At 39.7% G+C, this 19,937-nt stretch overlaps 2 protein-coding genes and 1 long non-coding RNA gene across 7 annotated transcripts in view; 2 read left to right on the top strand and 1 right to left on the bottom strand.

Moving 5' to 3' along the window:
- Positions 1–330: 330 nt before the first annotated feature.
- On the top strand, positions 331–2,428 carry taar12m (trace amine associated receptor 12m). The gene has a single exon (XM_087283644.1). The coding sequence runs from the start codon at positions 1,379–1,381 to the stop codon at positions 2,426–2,428; it is 1,050 nt and encodes a 349-aa protein (XP_087139770.1). The 5' UTR covers positions 331–1,378.
- Positions 2,429–8,821: 6,393 nt separating this feature from the next.
- LOC147833549 (uncharacterized) lies at positions 8,822–11,784 on the bottom strand. Its single transcript, XR_015509011.1, has 2 exons — positions 11,503–11,784; positions 8,822–9,777 (listed from the first exon to the last, which is right to left on the bottom strand). It is a non-coding gene; the product is annotated as an uncharacterized LOC147833549 (long non-coding RNA).
- Positions 10,918–19,937, top strand: part of dock10 (dedicator of cytokinesis 10) — a 147,467-nt gene continuing 138,447 nt past the window's right edge. For 4 of the 5 annotated variants that reach the window (XM_087283462.1, XM_087283459.1, XM_087283458.1 and 1 more), the window contains exon 1: positions 10,918–11,190. In XM_087283462.1, the coding sequence (XP_087139588.1) occupies positions 11,083–11,190 (108 nt within the window). In that variant the 5' untranslated portion in view covers positions 10,918–11,082. The remainder of the gene's footprint in view (positions 11,191–19,937) is intronic. The other variant, XM_087283467.1, reaches the window with a different exon arrangement.

The following is a 19,937-nucleotide window of genomic DNA, read 5'->3' as shown; positions in this document are numbered from 1 at the left end:
GTGCGAGCAAGACAGCCTATAAATCTGACTCAGTTACACCAATTATGTCAGGAGGAATGGGCCAAAATTCCTGCACACTATTGTGAGAAGCTTGTGGAAGGAGACACAAAACATTTGACCAAAGTTATACAGTTTAAATGCAAAGCTAAAAAATACTGAGGAAATGTGTGTAAACTTTTGACTGTCTAGAAATTAATTTAAAAAAATAAAAATAAAAATTCTTTCATTATTCTGGCCTTTAGCAAATGTAAATAATTTAGGTAATCCTAACGGACCTAAAATAGTAAACGTTTAGTATGATTTACCATCAGACTTTTTTTTTAAATGGTTATGCTCCTATTTTAAGAGTATTTTGTAAACTTTTGGTTTCAATTGTATGTTTAGGAATGTGTTGAAAAAAGTCTTCCTTTCGTTAAACAGAAATTGGGGGACAAAATATCCAGGAGGGCGGAAAATTTCAACTTCAGCTGTACATGCCAGGGGTTGTCAAAACATAAAGAAACATGGGTCACTTGTATAATACTTATAACTATATAGAAATGAAGAGTTTAATGCAAAAACCTCTAAATGCCATTTAGATTTCTATCGAAACTGAACATTTTTTTATCTGCCTGTTTGGTTTATGTTGAGTTATTTCACTTTAAAGTAAATAAAAATAACTTATTCTTTGGCATAAAAGTGATATTACTGATCCTACACACTGACAAAACTGCTAATTTTAGAAGAATAATTAAGACGGCAATTAGAAGTTTGTGCATCTGAACTCTTCAAATATACATCCGCAGATCTCAACTAAGATTAAGGCCAGCTTTTCCTTACTTCTAATCAAGTGTCGTTGTTAGCGTGTCCAAGAAAGAAAGTTGTTGTTGTTTTTAATTCTGTCATGATGATCTCAGGGGTTCAGTGTGTGTTTTTTGGTAGCTACGGGTGACGAACACACAGCCTGAGTGGAAATAGCAGAAATCTGAGAGTATATAAATCCACAAGACCGAGCTCCTCCGAGTCAAACCGTTATTTGATTCACATTCGTTTAGCAAATGAGTGTCCGGTTTTAAACTATTGTACACATTAGATCTGATTCATCTTAAATGGTTGTTTAGTAGTATTGTACACATTATTCTCAAAAAAAAAAAAAAAACATTTTGCTCAAGCTACTTACTTAAAACCAGCTGAAACATCACAATCGTTGAGTTTTTTCAGGGTTTACCTTTTTGTTGTTGTGTTTTATGTTCATCTTACAAACTAATAAGTTCACAAAATTCTTTCATGTTGACCCAACACAAATTGATCCGCATTTTTACAGTGCATATTATGTAAATGTATGTATATTGCTATGTTCATTTTGTACAACTGACTGATTTGTGTGCAAATCTGACTTATGTTCATCTATCCAGTTGACAAAATGGCAGCAAACGAGACTGATGTGTATGCTGAAAATGTGTTCCTCTGCTTTCCGCTTCGCCTAGACTCCTGCCTCAGTGCGCAGCGCCTTACTACAGTGAAGGTGGCTATGTACATATTAATGCTTCTCATTATATTTCTAACAGTTTTCGGCAACCTGCTGGTCGTCGTCTCCATCTCATACTTTAAACATCTGCAGTCTCCAACTCATCTGATCGTTCAGTCTCTGGCTGCATGCGACTGTCTCCTGGGCTCTTTGGTCATGCCTTACAGCATGGTGAGATCTATTGAAGGGTGCTGGTATTTAGGAGACGTTATTTGTAAAGTGCATTCAAGCTTGGACATGACTCTCTCAATCTCTTCTAAAATGCACCTGAGTTTAATATCCGTGGACAGGTACTGGGCAATCTGTGACCCTTTAATGTACAGAACGAGAGTCACAAATTACAGCATAACTGTGTTTATTATGTGTGCGTGGCTGTTTGCGTTTGTGTACAGCTTTTCCATTGTGTTTTCAGAGGTGAATCTGATAGGTCTGGAAGTACTCGTCTTACAAATATCCTGTTTGGGAAGTTGCGTACTTTTATTCAACAAACCCTCAGCTCTTATTTGCTCGATTCTGACATTTTTCCTGCCCGGTGCTATTATGAGCTCTCTGTATGTAAAGATCTTTCGCGTTGCGAGCAAACACGCAAAGGTTTTATCAGAAAGAGTCTCTGTGTTGGAGATTAAGAGCCAGACGTACGCGCAGAGAGAAAGAAAGGCTGCCAAAATAGTGGCCATTGTCGTAGGTGCTTTTTTGTTATGCTGGCTGCCTTTTTTTGTGGCCACTGCTCTCGACCCCTTCCTCGATTTCTGGACTCCGGCTGATGTCTTTGATGCTTTGGTTTGGTTCGGGTATTTTAATTCCACCTGTAACCCATTGATATATGGCTTTTTTTATCCACGCTTTCAGAAGGCATTCAAAATCCTGATGTCGACTGTTATGTGTGGATCCAGCAGCTCCAGAACACTGGCGTTTGGATGAATCTGTTGCTTTAATCTGAGTTAGGAAAGGAAGTATTGATTATCATATTGAATCACTGCATTTTATTAAACTCATTGCAACATTTAACTATTAAAATTAACCCCAGCTGTCCCCTTTTTTGCATAACTGTTTCTTCTGCTGCTGAAATAAATGGGCTTTTACAATTGTCATGTATTTAGGAAAACTGATATTTGTAATGTTTGACTTGTTGGTTTAAAAAGAGAAGGAAAAAAGTGTTGATTTGCAGGGCGTACTGATTATGTACCCATCAGTGTTGCATATACTGTAATATTCATACGCTAATAATCACACAGTAACAATAGTTATGCATGTCATATGTTTATATATATATATATATATATGTATATATAAACATATGACATGCATGATTATTGTTACTATGTGATTATTAGTATAATTAAATATATATAAAATGGTCCAGAATTTGTCCTTTTAATTATTTAATATAATTTAGTATTATATATTATATTTATCATATAATTCATATAATATATATATATATATATGTGTGTGTGTGTGTGTGTGTGTGTGTGTGTGTGTGTGTGTGTGTGTGTGTGTGTGTGTGTGTATATATATATATATATATATATATATATATATATATATATATATATATTGTAATAAAGTGTAATTTAAAATAACTCTGGCCAGTAATTCGAATCCAATAGAGCCTCAAAGCCACAGTAATGTGACGCAAGTCACGTGACATAAACCACTGTTTGAATCTTTGATGCGTCATCCATACTAAGTAACGCTATGGGTCGAAAAGAGCAAGAAGGCAGAGAAGGTGTGAAGCACCAGAAGCGGACCATATTAAATGAATTTGAACATATTTTGACTATTGTTGATATCCTGGAATTTGTTAATGCTTTTTAAGAGGCTAGAAAAAATCTGAAGAATTCATTATTACTGTTGTATTATTATTATTATTATAAATATCATTATTAATATTATTATCATTATTATTATTATGTTTTTTAATTGACCAAAATTGTGACCTTGGACAGTTGAACATGTTAGCTAGTTTGCTTTTTTGTCTAATAAATGACAGTAGGCTACAGTTTTTTTTACTTTAAAATTTAACAGATTGCTATGTTTTGCTAATGATATATGATGTATTTTAAAAATTAGTGTTATTTGATTTTTTTTTATTGCAATTTTTTTGGAAATATTTTTAGTACATCAAAAAGTGTGGTTATGATGACATCTGACTAGCTAATCCAGCAAAAAAAAAAAAATCAGTAAATGCAGTTAAATAGAAACTATATATGCAAAATAGAGACGTATATATGCAAAAAGGTCCAAAAAAAGAACCACCCCTTTCACCAGGCTAGCTACAGGCCTGTATGTATATGTATATATATATATATATATATATATATATATATATATATATATATATATATATATATATATATATATATAAGAAAATTAGATCTAATTTGTACCAATTAGATCGTACGAATTCATACGAATTAGCCACTAAATCAAAAAGTTACGAATTGTCATGAGATTGTGTTGGTACAGGCGGCAAAGTATCAATAACAACAGGGAGACAAGGCGAGGATCAAAACACAGGAAAGAATAGACAAAGAACACTTAGAAAAACAAGACTCAGCCCAGATGTGCGTGTGCTGTTTATATAAGCCCCTTTCACACATACAGACCTTTCCGGAAAATTGCCGGCATTTTTCCGGAAAGGTGTGTGTGTGTGAACAGGCCCTTTTTGAAAATACCGGTAAATTCGTTCTGGCTATTTTCCGGAAAGAGAAGTTGTAACATTACCGGTAATTTGCCGGAATGCTGCGCTATGTGAATGCAGAAGGAAGATTGCCGGAAAGCGCATGTGCACGTCTAGAACGTGCTGACGTGAGACGTCTGCTTTAGCCAATCAGAACAGTCAGACGCATTAACATCCGCGCGGTTTATGAGAATAAAAGCCTTTGAATATTTTACCAGACACATTTAGCTGCTAGAAGTTAGTCAGATAACGATTATATGTTCATCTTAATGCCAACTGTGTAAATAATCATCGATAAGATGCTTATGATAAGCCGCTGTTTGTTTACCTCCAAGCTTTGCGTGTGCCCGTGAAACAGCCCGTGAGCGCCATCAAACACATTTCATGTACATCTCATCTATGTGTTTTTATCGAAGTTGTTCACAACACTGATCATCCACAGAGTTTGTGATGTAGTCAAATGTTTACAAACACAAGCATAGGCGTTTAGAGCTCATTTCTGGATAATGATGTCAGAATTTACCGGTATTTTGGAATGGATGTGTGAATGCTCTTTTCCGGAAAAATTCCGTAACGTCCTCGCCTGTGTGAACAGCGCTTTTTTGAACTTACCGGTAAAGTCGTTCCGGAAATTTTCCATATATTTACTGGTATCACTGTGTGAAAGGGGCTACAGTCATTGAATCAGTCCAAGAATAGTTTCAGCTGTGTGTGTTTGCAATCAGCAGAAAACCGGAACAGGTGTGAGTGTGTGGTGCATGACAGGACTTGTAGTTCCTTTGGTGGCAGGTGTGTAGTTCTCCAGCAATCTGTACGGACTAGATCGCTGGTGATTGTGACAGAGGTAAAACAGTAACTTGAAAGGAACATCCAACTCATGTAAACTCCTTACCATTAAGATCCAGTTTGGTTTCCTGACCTTTAGGAGACAGAGCTGTTTATTTTGTCTTCATTTGAAAAACATATAATAAGGAGAACAGCCTTTTTAATGGAGAATAAATCCACTCCATCTACTATCAAGGAAAATGAGAATGTGTCTTGCTTTGAGAGGAAATATCCTCACGAGTTGGGGCATTTTATGCTTATTGCATTATGTAAATAAATAAATAAGGTATCTAGAATAATGCACTTTTCAGAGTCTATCCATCATTGTTTCATCGCACTATGTCCTTTACAAGAGGAGGGATAAGTGCCTCCATCTCCCCTGTCTTCTTTCGGACATGCTCTCATCTTTCTTATGCTGCCAAACTGGAGCTGGTGTAATTTAATTGAATGCGGCTATCTCAGAAATTGGCCACACGAGTTTTTATTGCATTATGCCACAAGCATGACCTGTAGAAAGCAAATGTTGCCGTAATTGTTTTATCTTCCGCTCTGCTGCTGTCCAATAAAAAGTACAGTTTATGTGTATGGTAATAACCCGAAACAAAGCGAAATCATTTGTGATGCTTGGATAAGAGGTGTCTGCGTCAGCCATTGCTCAGCTCTAGTTTAAGACACTTTGCCTACACAATTCAACTTCTTTAGTCTTTCAGATGTGTTTAATAACTACAGGTGAATGTGGAATGTGATTTGGGGGAAGCAAAATAATCTTGTTTTTCCTTTTGACATAAAATGATTTAGCTTATCCCGTTGGCAGATTATTTTGCTTGTTTTAAGGAAAAACTTCATTTTGGCATATTATTTCTGAAAACAAGACAGCATGTTTTGCTTGCTTGAAAAATTCTTCTTCATTTAAGAACTTTTGAATATTTGGACTAGAAACAAGACAAACAATCTAAGTAAGAAAAGCATTTTTTGCAGTGCAGTCAGTGCAAACCTCTCATCAGTATCTTTAAAGGGTCACGAAACACCAGAACACATGTGTTTGAGCTGTTGACAGTGGTATATGTGTCCCACACTGCTAAAAACACTATTAGGACACCTATATTTCACTAAAAAGTGTAAATTGGTTGTTTTGCGTTATTTCAAGCAAATTTGTACTTCCGGTTTGAAACTAAATTTTGAAGCTGCGTCACGGTCATGAGATAATAGCGTGTATTCCAGCGTGCAGACTGGACGTCTGTGCCAGAGTGTGTCTTATTACGTCTTACAGTGTGATGCATTAATGCATGAGTAAGGCTTGGTTCAAACCAATCAGCGCGCTCTATTGTGCAACTTCATTAATATTCATTAGTGTCACCGTGTTTACACGACAGAGACGCCACGTTGTGTTGGCAAAACAAGCGTGAAGTGTTGCTTTTATAGTTTGCTGCAGTGAAGTTTTGTTTTCATTTTCTCTCTGTGAGAGCTCAGCTGGAGTCACGTGTGGATTAACAGTGTACGCGACGCTCGACAACAATAACTTACGTGTCTAAGGAGGATTATTGTTTACCTGAGAGCTGTTCTCATCTGCAAACGCTGAGATCCGGATTCGCTTGTAGTCTCCTCTAAATAAAGACGCGGCTCTAGTTGCTGGTGATTGTCCTGTCTCTACAGATTTGGTAAGTGAGCGACCAGTGCTCTTTGTTTATTCAGTTTGTTCGTATCGAACTAAGTTAACTATTGCACCGAGTGTAAACATGTTAGCACCACAACCAAACTATAACCTCGTGGAGGATTTTCACCGCATTTTGTGACCGGAATAACACATGCTGCTTTCTGACACTACCTGCCGAGTGCATCTAAGTTTCCGGGAAATGCGGAGGGTTTTTTTCTCTCATTCGCCGTGCGGTATCAAACATTGCATGAAAAATACACGCTTAGAGCAGTTCCTCGAATCAAATATCTCGTTTGTCGCGAGGGACATTCCCTGAATGAAAGAGCCAAACTGCAGTTAAAGTCCAACATTTAATAATTTGGCAAATAATTCGACTACAGATGTCCATGTAGGTTAGACACCATCACTTTCTCCTGTGTGTGTGTATTTTGACTCTGAAACTCGCGCATGCCCAAATAGACACTCCCACACCCTCCCACTTTTCTTCCTCCGACACTCCCCTCTAAACAGAGCTGGACACGCCCACTTTTCTGACTTTTTCCAAAGTAGAGGTGTGAAAACACCCTGCTGAAACGAGGGGGTTTCATGACCCTTTTTTTTTTTATTTCTTCTGAACATGAAGTGTCCTGAACATTAATAGAACATTGAGTGAAGATTATGAACAGAGTAAAGGTTATGAACATGCTCGTCATCAATCTTTCTCTTCACTGCAGGCTTTGATGAAGTCATGATGGGGGTATGACCAAATCTAATTCTGTAATAAAATCTAATTCTTCTCTGTCTGTTCTAATTCAAATTGATTCCAGGTGTGGCCCACACACAAACTCTCCTGCCGACTGCCGGCCTCTCTTCAATTCAATCTTTTTCTGACCGCTGTGCCAGGGGTCAAGTCCTAGGGAAAAAAGTGGGGGAACTCACTCAAAACTTACATTCCCTCACCTTAAAAAAAGGCGTATATATGTATAAATAAAACACCCCCACTCCAGTCTGTATCTACCTATAATATATATAAGATGCAGGCTGTAGCTATGTAGGTGGCAGGCTGCAGATAGGTAGCTAAGTGGCAGGCAGGGGCGGGAACAGCTTACCTTGGTTCTGGCCGGCGCGAGTTCCCTCCTAACACTTCCCGCCCGTCACAGCGTCTAACAAAGGGGCGGGGTGCGTGGTGACGTCACTGGCATCCCCGCCCCTTTGTTTACACGGCGGGCGGGGAATGCCAGTGACCGCTGTGTACGGATAGAATCAGCGGAGCGGGGAGCGCTCTCTCTCCCCGCTCCGCTGATTCTGTCAGTGTACAGCGGTCGGCGCGGGCCACAAAATATTGCACTGAGGGCCGCAAATGGCCTGCGGGCCGCGAGTTTGAGACCTCTGCTCTAGGTGCTCCGGTTTCCCTCTCAAGTCCAAACACATGCTATAGGGGAATTGAATAAACTAAATTGGCCGTAGTGAATGAGTGCGAATTAGAGTGTATGGGTGTTTCCCAGTGATGGGTTGCAGTTGGAAGGGTATTCTTTAAGTAAAACATGCTGGATAAGTTGGCGGTTCATTCCGCTGTGTTAATAAAGTAACTAAACTAAAGGAAAATAAATGAATGGATATTATTTATACATTTGAATCGGGTATTAATATTTTTGATGGCCAAACATGCAGCGTTTGTTAGCGTTAATTAGCGTGTGTGCTTCTGGGTATGCGTGCTCTGTGTCTGATGCCTGAGGTGCTTTTTCAGGGATGAAAGGCTTCTGATGAGGTGTACACTTCAGCCCGTGACAGCTGTATATTAATCTACAAAACTTCAGACAAAGCGTTCTCTCTCTTATTGTCTCCCCGCTTCTCCCCTATCCACTCTCTCATCTGAAAAACACTACAGACCCCAGGGTCCTCCGCATCCGCCTCGGCTACAGGACATAAAACAAAACATTTGTTCACTTTAAGGGCTTTAGCTCTTTTGAAGCCTCACCAGCTGCTTTACCTATCTTTTCTGACTTTTTCCTTTTTAAGTTGTACCATATTGTGACATTTAAACAGAACATCAGCACTTCAAACCAATAACTGAGAGATGAAACGGACAGATTTGAGTTTGGGGAAGCTTTCCGTGTGCGAGGAATATTATAAACATGACACAGATCAACTTCAAACTGAAAGAGCTCACATATTCAAATAAAACTAATTCAGTTTAATGATTAAAAATGAATATGCCAACCTGATTTCACCAAGTAGGACATGTTCCTGGATTAACTGATCTCAACTTCCTTAATCCTTTGTGGCACAGATTCAACAAGCCACTCAATAAGGAGATTTTGCTCCATACTGACATGATAGCATCACGCAGTTGCTGCAGATTTGTCGGCTGCACATTCATAATGCCAATCTCCCGTTCCAGCACATCCCAAAGGTCTCTATTGGATTGAGCTCTGGTGACTGTGGAGGCCATTTGAGTACAGTGAACTCATTGTCATGTTCAAGAAACCAGTCTGAGATGATTGAGCTTTATGACATGGTGCGTTATCCTGCTGGAAGTAGCCATTAGAAGATGAGTACACTGTGCTCAAAAAGGGATGGACATGGTCAGCAGCAATACTCAGGTAGGCTGTGGCGTTGGCAAGATGCTCAAGTGGTAGTAATGGACCCAAAATGTGCAAGAAAATCTCCCCCACACCATTACACCACCACCACCAGCCTGAACCGCTGATACAAGGCAGGATGGATCCATGCTTTCATGTTGCTGACGCCAAATTCTGACCAGACCATCCGAATGTGTCAGCAGAAATGGAGACTCATCAGAGCAGGCAACGTTTCTCCAATCTTCTATTGTGCAGTTTTGGTGAGTCTGTGTGAATTGTAGCCTCAGTTTCCTGTTCTTAGCTGACAGGAGCGGCACCCGGTGTGCTCTTCTGCTGCTGTAGCCCATCCGCCTCAAGGTTGGACGTGTTGTGTGTTCAGAGATGCTCTTCTGCAGAGCTCGGTTGTAACGAGTGCTTATTTGAGTTACTGTTGCCTTTCTATCAGCTGGAACCAGTCTGGCCATTCTCCGCTGACATCAACAAGGCATTTGCGGCCACAGAACTGCCGCTCACTGGATATTTCCTCTTTTTTTTTAAAGACCATTTTCTGTAAACCCTAGAGATGGTTGTGTGAGGCGATTGTGCTACCCACTGCTCCATCGTGCTGCCCCAAAGCTTCAGAGAAGACTTTTTGCTTGCATCCAATTTTCAAGTGTCTTGATTGGCTTACAGTGTGAGGTGTTTGTACTGTCTGATAGGCCACAATCAAAAAGGTTTAATAAATATCACACATAGTGAGCTATAAGATATTTCATAGTACAACGAGTAATGCGTGTATGTGTGTGTATATACACATACATATATACATGCACACACAGTACTTGTCAAAAACTTACTTGTCAAAAGTTTGGGGTCAGTTTTTTTTTTTTTTTTTAACAAAATGATTCTGTTTAGCAAGGCAGCATTTATTAAATGTAAAAAAAATAAATTAATTACTTATTTATTAAATATTTATTGATTACTAATTGTATGTAGTTTCAGATGAAATGATTACTCCAGTCATTATTGTTTTTATTACTATTACCATTAATAATAATAATATATATTAATAATTTAACAACACATATATATAAATACATATATGCACAAAAAATACAAAAGAAGGAGAAAAATCTAATTCGCCATTTAAGCCTGGAAGTTTTCTTTCACCCTAGCTGTCTCCACTCCTTTAAGAATTAAAATATGCTGTAATGTTATCACGTGTTCTGACGCGCGGTGGCGCTAAAAACCAACAAATGCTTTCATTCGTCTCACTTTTCATGACGTGCTCCCTGCATACACCACTACCACTACCAGTTAGGTTAAAATTTCAAGTTCATGTACATTTTAGCGCAGTGAGACCAGCGTTTTCTATGCGTAAATCTGGACTTTAAATGCACATTTACATTTTACAGGAAAAAAAATAATTTGATATAGCATATCTGATCATCACCTAGTCGTCATATCACATAAAGACATGAACTTGATGTGTCGACCTGCAAGAAATACGACATATTTTCTGATTTAGAATCAATAAGTGTGTCTGCAAACTCACTCAATCAATGCATCTCAATTATAATCTAATTTCTCGACATCTAGTATGACAAACATATCTACTAAAAATGCCTGAGAATGATGTTAGATACTACTAGTAGTATTTTCATAGGGTCTCGTTCTGCTGATACATCTGTATGAATGCTGAGCAAACAGAGCCCTGCCCACCGCGCCGTGTACAGTAGTAGTAAAGTCGACAGTGTGAAGAAGGACGCGCACAGTCGGTTTAATGTATTCTTTCCATTTCAAAGTGATCAATAGCATTACGGATTAGTGGCACACACTGCAGGGTTTTCCTCCCGAATGCACACGAGAAGAAATGGCAGCGGAATCGACCCGGAGATTTACGAAGAGCCTGCTGAAGCCGGGGAGCGCAGCGGAGATTCGGCAAACCGCTTCCAGCGCCGTGAGGAACGCTACTATAACGGTAAAGAGCGCCTTTCTTTGGCTTTTCATAGCTGTTTTTGTGTGTGAAGAGCTTCATACATCGAGACCTAAACAGACAATACAGTTTGGTCAAATGTTGTATCGTCTGAACGCGTGAAGTAAGGTCAACCGCCAGATTTATTCTGCGACAAATGATTATGGAAGTTATAAATGGACACGCTGGGTGGTTGTAAATGGCTAGACCCTTAATAGACTCTTGTTTTGAATTCATTTAATTATTGTTATTCCACCAAATAAACTCGTTTTAGTGTCAAATGTCTTGTTTTAGTGGATAATGTCCAGCTCACGGTACCTTTCTGTGCATGGTGACGTATATGTTTCGTAGTAAAACGCCGCAGAGGAATGTAGTGCTGGGCATTCATCGAGCTGTGGGTTCTCCATTGAACGTCCACTGCTGGTTCTCCATCCTCGAACACCGCACATTGTGGAGCTGACACACCCACTCAAGGATTTGGAGTTAATGAGCTGATCGGTTTAATCAGTGGCTAATTAAGATGTTTTTAAATAGCTACTGGAGACGGCTGGGAACCGCTGTCAGGATGTGCTCTGTTGCTATTGGAGACAGTGACGATACAGAGGCTGACGGTGTGAATACTGTATTTTTAATCTGCTGTGTTTGTTGTACTATTCGGTGATGTAGATCAATGACTTACGCCATGTGTGAATGTAATGTCTTTCAGTATTTCTGTTCGTTATTGTGGACTGGTTTCACTACAGAAAAGCTTAAAGGGATAGTTCACTCATTTATCATTTACTTATTCTTTAATTGTTCCAAACCTGTTTGAGTTTCTTTTTTTCCGCTGATCACAAATGAAGAAGCAAGCAGCAAACATGTAAACAAACAGTGTTTGTTTTGTTTTCGACTATGACCTGTCAACATTGGGATGTAAAAGTAAGAGACATCCTTATTACTAAATATTAGTCCTGATTATGTTCATGAGCTGTTTCATTGTTAATAAACAGTTGAAACAGTCAGTAATATGCTTTATTATTATTTACAAAATAGTAAACAGTAGAAAAATCTGCAAATAAATTAGCAAAGAGTTTAGCCTATTAAAATGAGAAGCTATTATAAAGAAATTGAATCTCATTAACTCAACAATTGGGGGACGCAGTGGCGCAGTAGGTAGTGCTGACGCCTCACAGCAAAAAGGTTGCTGGGTTGCAGGTTCAAGCCTTGGCTGGGTCAGTTGGTGTTACTGTGTGGAGTTTGCATGTTCTCCCTGTGTTTGCTCCGTTTTCCGTTTGTGTGTGTGGATGTTTCCCAGAGATGGGTTGCGGTTGGAAGGGCATCCACTGCTTTAAAACGTGCTGGATAAGTTGGCGGTTCATTCCGCTGTGGTGACCCTGGATTAATAAAAGGACTAAGCTGAAACGAGAATGAATCAATCAATCAATCAACAAGTAGAAATATGGGAAAATATCTTTACCGGTTGATAGCGGGAGAATCCCAGGAAAAACCTGAGGGGTGGCAGGTATTTACACTCTCAGAAAAAATGGTACAATGTTGTACCAAACCCTTGTCACTGGGGCAGTACCTTTTTATGGAACAGAATTGTACTTTAAGGCAAAGAAACAAATTTGTTCCACTGCAGTTTGTGCCTTTAAGGACGTGATTTGTACCATGGGAAACCTAATGTACCTTTGGTTTTTAAAACCTGCAGATGAAATATTGTACATAAATGGTTCATATACCTCAGGGAGATATATTAGCACCTAAAAAGTACAAAATTGTACCTCTTAAATGGATTAGGTTCTAATATATTCTTTTGAGGTACCAATATGGATCCTTTAAGTACAAATGTGTACCTTTTGAAAAGGTGCCACCCCAGTGACAGCTCGCGTACCATTATTTCTGAGAGTGCACTACAGTGACCAGACACTTTGTACCTTAACAGTGTCAAATGTGTTCCTTCAAGAACTATTTAAAGACTTTTTGCTACTTTATTTCCAAAATGCGTCAATATATTTGCAGTAAATATAAAACATTCAATACATTGTTAAACAGTTTTTTTTAAGTTTGTTTTTTGTGTAAATGCAGCTTTTCCGTTTACAATAAAGAATAAAAATACTTTAACATCAATCAAAAGATCTTTTTTTTTTTGCTAAACATTTCACATTTTTTACAAAAATGTGAAAAAATACATTCTCATGTACAATGTAATACTTTTTTTCACTTAAAAGTTATTCTGATTGACTTCATTTTAAAAATAGAAATAGAATTATGCAAAAGTATTGTAACGAGATATACGTGCGGTTTATTCATGAAATAAGTTTGAGAGAATCACGTCCTTATAATCAACACGGCTGGCTCCTTGTTAGCTCCGTAATCAGCCCTATTAGATGATTACAGAAGCATTATAAATAACCTGAGTTTTTCACTCCAGTTATCTTCGTCTTGAAGCTCCCCCCTTTCCACCCCTACATCCTCCCACTTTTTCTGATCGGGCGACACGGTGGCCCAGTGGCTAGCACTGTTGCCTCACAGCAAGAACACCGCCGGTCCAACCTTTCGGGCTGGTCGGTGTTTCTGTGTGGAGTTTGCATGTTCTCCCCGTGTTCGCGTGGGTTTCCCCTGGGTTCCCCGGTTTCCTCCCACCGTCCAAAAACATAAACCATAGCCAATCGACTACAACAAATTATCACCCAACACAACCTGAGTTCACACTTCTCACGGTGACAAGCAGGGGAGTTCTCGAGACCTTTCTGACCTTGAACTCCCCTCTCGCCCTTCTAACAGGAGGGAGCCCCGGGCTCGAGGATATTACGAGCTCAGGGCTTTCTCCCGGGACAGCATGCCAAATACGCTTTATTGATTATCAGCTAAGTGTGAACTCTTGAAACAATATTCTAAATGTATGCAAATACTAAAATGTTTGCTTGATCACTTTGCACATGCAGGACTTTTGCCAGCTTACAAGCGTAGAGAAAAGCAAACGGATATCAATAATGAAACTGTATTTATCAGAAAATGCTCACCAAATGTTTTTTTAAAAATGCCTTGAAGGTTTAGTTCACAATAATTCTAGTTTTGCTTTAATAGTTGTTTTGTATTATAGAATTTGATAATAATGTTTATGAGTTTTTTTTTAACATTTAAAATGATGATTCATGTTTTAATATGGAAATTTTAAAAAAATAAAATCACTTTACCTTTCTAGTAACATTTATTTCATAGATATTGTAATGAAGAAGGAGTTGTCCACACATGTACCTTTTTCATGAGAACATGAGTTCTGTGGCTCAGACTCAACATTGCATATCTCGCAGTGTGACTATTGCAGATGCACACGTTGTAATATCGATGCTGAAACGCTATATAGTGCAGCCTTACTCCACATCTAACTCAGTCACAGTCATGCTTTCAGACAAGACCCAGAATGAAACATGAGTGCGAAGAACGCCAAAAGCTGCCTTACGTCAGGCTTTATTCTGCTGACTGGGTTCTCCAGGCCAACAAGAAAAACACAGTGGCAGTCATTATTCAGTGGTGGCATGAGTCAAACAAACAATTGAAGAACATGTACAAGGCAGAAAGTTGAAGACAGGCAATTCAGACTGAAAAGACCCTCCTAAAGACACCCACATTGTCATCGTGCAACCTATATGCTATATTTAGGACTCAAAGTAAAGGCTTAAACTTCTAAACTAAGTAAATGTTTTAACCCTTGTACTGACTGACTGTATGGGTTTCATTTTAGCGGTTCATTCCGCTAATGGCAAAATCCAGATTAATGAAGAGACTGAGCCAGAAAAAGAAAAGAAAAGAATGAATACAGCTATAGATAAATAAGTAATTTTCAAGAGTTCACACTTAGATACTGCTTGACTATTTAAGCTAGTTTGGCATGCTGTCCCGGGAGAGAACCCTGAGCTCGGTGATAGATGAGCCCAAGGCTCCCGCCTGGTCAATAAGCATTAGGAGGGATATGAGATCAGGTAGTTCTCGATAGCTCCCAAAATAAATCACTATTGGCGCTAATTTGTAGTATGTGCTTGTGACTTTAACTTTGCATGGTTTTTTGGGTGTGGGAGGAAACCGGAGTACCTGGAGAAAACCCACGCGAACACGGGGAGAACATGCAAACTCCGCACAGAGAGTGTCGGTTGGCTCAGCTAGTGTTGAACCAATGACCTCCTTGCTGTGAGGCAACAGTGCTAGCCACTGAGCCGCCGTGACGCCCGAACTGAGGAGGAGGGAGAAGGGAAGGATGGGGGGGTTTTCCAAAAACGAAGATGAGGAATGGAGTTTAGGCTGGATATTTATATTAAATTTAGAGTGATCCGATTGGCTAGTTAGTGATTAGTGATAAGGATCAGCTGTAGTCAATTCTATCACGTGCTCCTCTCGAAATTAGTTTGGGAAACTTCACAAATAAATATACATGCACATTAAAATCTTATCAAACGGCCCCTGTAACTGTCAGTCTCATTCATTCATTTTCCTTCAGCTTAGTGCCTTATTTATCAGGGGTCACCACAGCGGAATGAACTGACAACTATTCCAGCATATGTTTTATACAGCGGTTGCGCTACCAGGCGCAAACTCAGTACTGGGAAACACCAATACACTCTCATATCCACTCACACTCATACAACACGTCCAATTTAGTTAATCAATTCCCCCATAGCGCATGTGTTTAGATTGTAGAGCAAGTCGGAGCACCTGGAGGAAACCCACACCAACATCAGGGCTCGAAATTTACTTTTTTACTTGGTAGCACCGGTGCTCCCAACCTCAAATATTTAGGAGCACCAAAAAAAACTTTAGGAGCCCCCACCAAAAATGATTGAGCACCGCTGCAAATTGTATTTTAAGAGATTTATCATATTTTAAAACAACATCAATAGGACTAATAAAAACCAGAAACAACTATCTAACTAATGCTGAGATGACCTGATATTTGTGTGCAATAATTCCAAAAATTAATGTCTAATAATTATAGAATATTAATGATGATGAAAATGACAATAATAGTAACAATGAATTACATTTCTCATTATGATGCTGCCTTGAACGTGCATGAATATCTGCTATAAAAAGTCTGTTACTTTATGAAAAATAAATGTATAGTTTGCATCAAACAAAAATGAAGCCTTGCAGTAAGAAATATTTATTTTGTACTGCTGTTCTGTATGAATGTCAATTTAATAAATAACATTTCTGCTACAAAACGAACAAAAGATTATAATAAATCATTCAATTCAATGCTGAAAGCTGCAAAGCAGTCATCAGTAAATAAATAAAAAAAATAAAATACACCTCAAACAAGAATAGACAAAAGAAAGTAAGTCTCACTTCTATCACTCTTTAAAAGTTTTGGTTTCAGTTTGTGTCAATTTAAATGTTCAGTCTGAGCTGATTTTCATTTTTCTGTGTTTGTGGACAGGCAGGCGAGTCAGCCGACGCAATTTATGAGCAGGATTCTCGCGATGACTACCGGCGCAATATCGCTGTTTGTTATGAGCCGCAGTTTCAGTGTAAACCTAGTAAAGGCGAGCTTCTTTGGCGATGATGTGTTCAGTATTAGATTTGATTTTTAGCGGACATGAACACGCAGTGAATGCAACGCATCGAGATTCGGACGCTTTCTCCGAAAAGCACGTACTGGATTGATCTCAGCTGGCGGATCATTATTCACCACGTGACGTGTCATGATCGCTCTCATCTGCGCCTCAACTTTAGGTGGGGTTTGCAAACCTGCGTGCTTTAAGTTTTCACTCTTCAGCCGTTTGCATTTCCCGTGGTCATTAAAGCTCCTTCCCTGTCATCTGACAGCGGAATACCTTGAGTGATTGACAGCTAATATGAACCAATATAGCGGCAGGGAAGAGCGATTCAGCACGTTTTTACAAAAAAATCAAAACAGGTCGCACTACAACCATTATCTGCAGTCGCACTAATGCGACCAAATATATTATGAGTCGCATAGATTAATTTTCCGGCGCATATGCGACCGAAATGGTCGCAATTTCGAGCCCTGAACATGCAAACTCCACACAGAAATGCCAACTGACCTAGCCGGTGGTCAAACTAGCAACCTTCTTGCTGTGAGGTGACAGTGCTAACCGCTGAGCCACCATGACACCCTGTCCGTTTCAGTTAGTTGATTAAAATCTTATTTAGATATTAAAGAACTAGCATTTGGTTGATCATCTGTACACTGTTTGAATGTCTATATAGCAACCTATTTTTTTTGTTTTATTAGATAAAGTTCTTGTCCCTCTGGGGGAGGAATTCTTCTGAGAATTAAACTCTGAAGAGATAATAACTATAACCCTATGCTGCTACCATCAGCTCTGCCATCTCCCACTGCAGTTTTCGGGCCGTGTGATAAGTCAGAGGGCACTCGCTGATGTTGTATTTAATATTTTGTTTCGGGAACGAAGGCCGGCAGAGCGCATCGCTGTGGGAATGAAAATGTTTTCTCTCTGCCACAACATTAGCAGGAAGTCCGAATCTCATGTCTCTGTGTAGTGTCTACTTTCTACTAACTGTCAAGGCTTTTAATCTTTCGTCATTTTATTTCCAACCATTCAACAGCCTGTAGTTCATCACTGTTCATTCATTCATTTCCCTTCAGCTTAGTCCCTTTATTCATCAGCGGAATGAACCGCCAACTAATCCAGCATATGTTTTACACAGTGGATGCCCTTCCAGCTGCAACCCAGCACTGGGAAACACTAATACACACTAATTCACACACAATCATACACTATGGCCAATTTAATTAATCAATTCCCCTATAGCGCATGTGTTTGGTCTGTGGGGGAAAGCGGAGCACTCAGAGGAAACCCGCACCAACATGGAAAGAACATGCAAACTCAGAAATGCCCAGCTGGGAACCAGCGACCTTCTTGCTGTGCTAACCACTGAGCCACCGTGCCGCCTAATGCTTTACCCTCTACTGTTTAGACGCAGATTGTCTTGCATGTCTAATGTTCAAGGCGTTTCCTCAGACTTGGCGAAAGCCCTTGAGGATGAGATGCTGAGATCAGGAAAAGCTGACGAGGGTTTAAATCCTGAAGGGATTCATGCTGTACTTTCTGTGCTGAATATTTCACCAAACAGCGAACAGATAAAGGCTTTGGGTGGGGGTCTGGGACTATTCCTCCAGGTGTTTGTGAGCAATTCCAGCGTTATGGATGAGGCATTTGCAGTAAAATCTCTACACATGAATTGACAGAGAGAGTTGATGTTCACATTATTTCAAGAGTTCACACTTAGCTGATGATTAATTATAAAGCTTGTTTGGCATGCTGTCCCGGGAGAGAGCCCTGAGCTCATGAGATCCTCGAGCCCAGGGCTCCCTCCCGTTGCAAAGCGGGAGGGGAGTTTGAGCTCAGGTAGATCTCGAGAACTCCCCCGCTGTAGCAAGTGAATGCTCTTGAAATTAATTACTAACTAGGAGCGTGTCTATGTTGACAATTTGAATTGTTCAATTGACTTAATTGCATGTTTTTAGGCGGTGGGAGGAAACCGGGGAACCCGGGGGAAACCCACGTGAGCACGGGGAGAAGTGCAAACTCCACACAGAAATGTCTGCTAGTTTTGGTAAAGCCAGGAACCAGAGACATTCTTGCTGTGAGGCGACAGTGCTAGGCACTGGGCCACCGTGTCACCCATCTAAGAAGGAGGAGTAGGGGAGGAAGGGGGGACTCTTCGAAACGAAGATAGCAATGGAATAAACCCCAGGGTATTTATAGTAGTTTAGGAGTCATCTGATTGGATCGTAGTGAATTGGATAATGCGGGTCAGCTGCTAGCAATCATAAGCACGTGATCCTCTCGAAATTTGTTTATACATAAACTTCACTTTGAAGCATCTGTTTATATTTCCCAAACTACGAAGCACAGAGTGATGGGATCAGAAAAATATTAATCTGTAAGCATGTTATATGTATTAAATGAGGAAATCAAGTGAAGTTTAAGCTGCGGTCACGTTAGTGTTTGAGCATGCAATATTCTGTTGTGCTGCGTTGCGAAAAGGGGCGGGATTAAACACCATTATTAGACATAAAAAAAAGCGAGCGATTGCTCCATGTTTTAAATTTCTGTCCAGACAGGTCATGTTTTGATTCTCAATTGTTCTCAGGCAGTCAAGTGATGCGATTTCGCAGGTCAGAGTTAACCAAGCTTGAACTTTGCACCGCAGCAACCTGCGAAACTTGACGCACGACCCTGCGTTTCCGGTCTGACGCATTCGCGTGCATATGAATAGAAGTATATGGGAGGAAAAGTCCAGTGTGACCGCAGCTTTATTTATAAACTAATTTCGAGAGGATCACGTGCTTATGATTGAACACAGCTGGTCTTGCATTAGCTATGTATGATCAACCAATCAGACGATTCCTAACCCACTATAAAGAGCCAGGGTTTCTCACTACAGTCATCTTCGATTTGAAGATTCCCCACTTCCACCTCTACTTCTCCACCTTTCCCTTTACAGGGCGGCACGGCGGCCCAGTGGCTGGCGCTGTTGCATTCCAGCGGGAAGTCACGTTTTGCTCTGATCCATGTTGCTCTTCTATCCATTCATAAAAATCAGCTGTGTTTAAGGGTGCTTTCGCAACTGTGGTTCAAACCCAACACAATGGCTGCGTCCGAAACCGCCTACTACTCAGTAGGTACTGTATTTGAATTTAACCGTACTACTCGGCCGTTAGAAAAGTACGTTCTATACGGTATGAATGTAAAAAGTATGAATGGAATTCGGACGTACTACAT

The sequence above is a fragment of the Danio rerio genome, chromosome 15 (assembly GCF_052040795.2).
Source record: "Danio rerio strain M-AB ecotype USA chromosome 15, GRCz13ab, whole genome shotgun sequence".
In the NCBI taxonomy this organism is placed as follows: Eukaryota; Metazoa; Chordata; class Actinopteri; order Cypriniformes; family Danionidae; genus Danio; species Danio rerio.
This window is presented reverse-complemented; position numbering and strand designations above follow the sequence as displayed.

Coding starts and splice junctions, on each gene's coding strand:
- taar12m (XM_087283644.1), top strand. CDS start 1,379: ATGTTCATCTATCCAGTTGACAAAATGGCAGCAAACGAGACTGATGTG.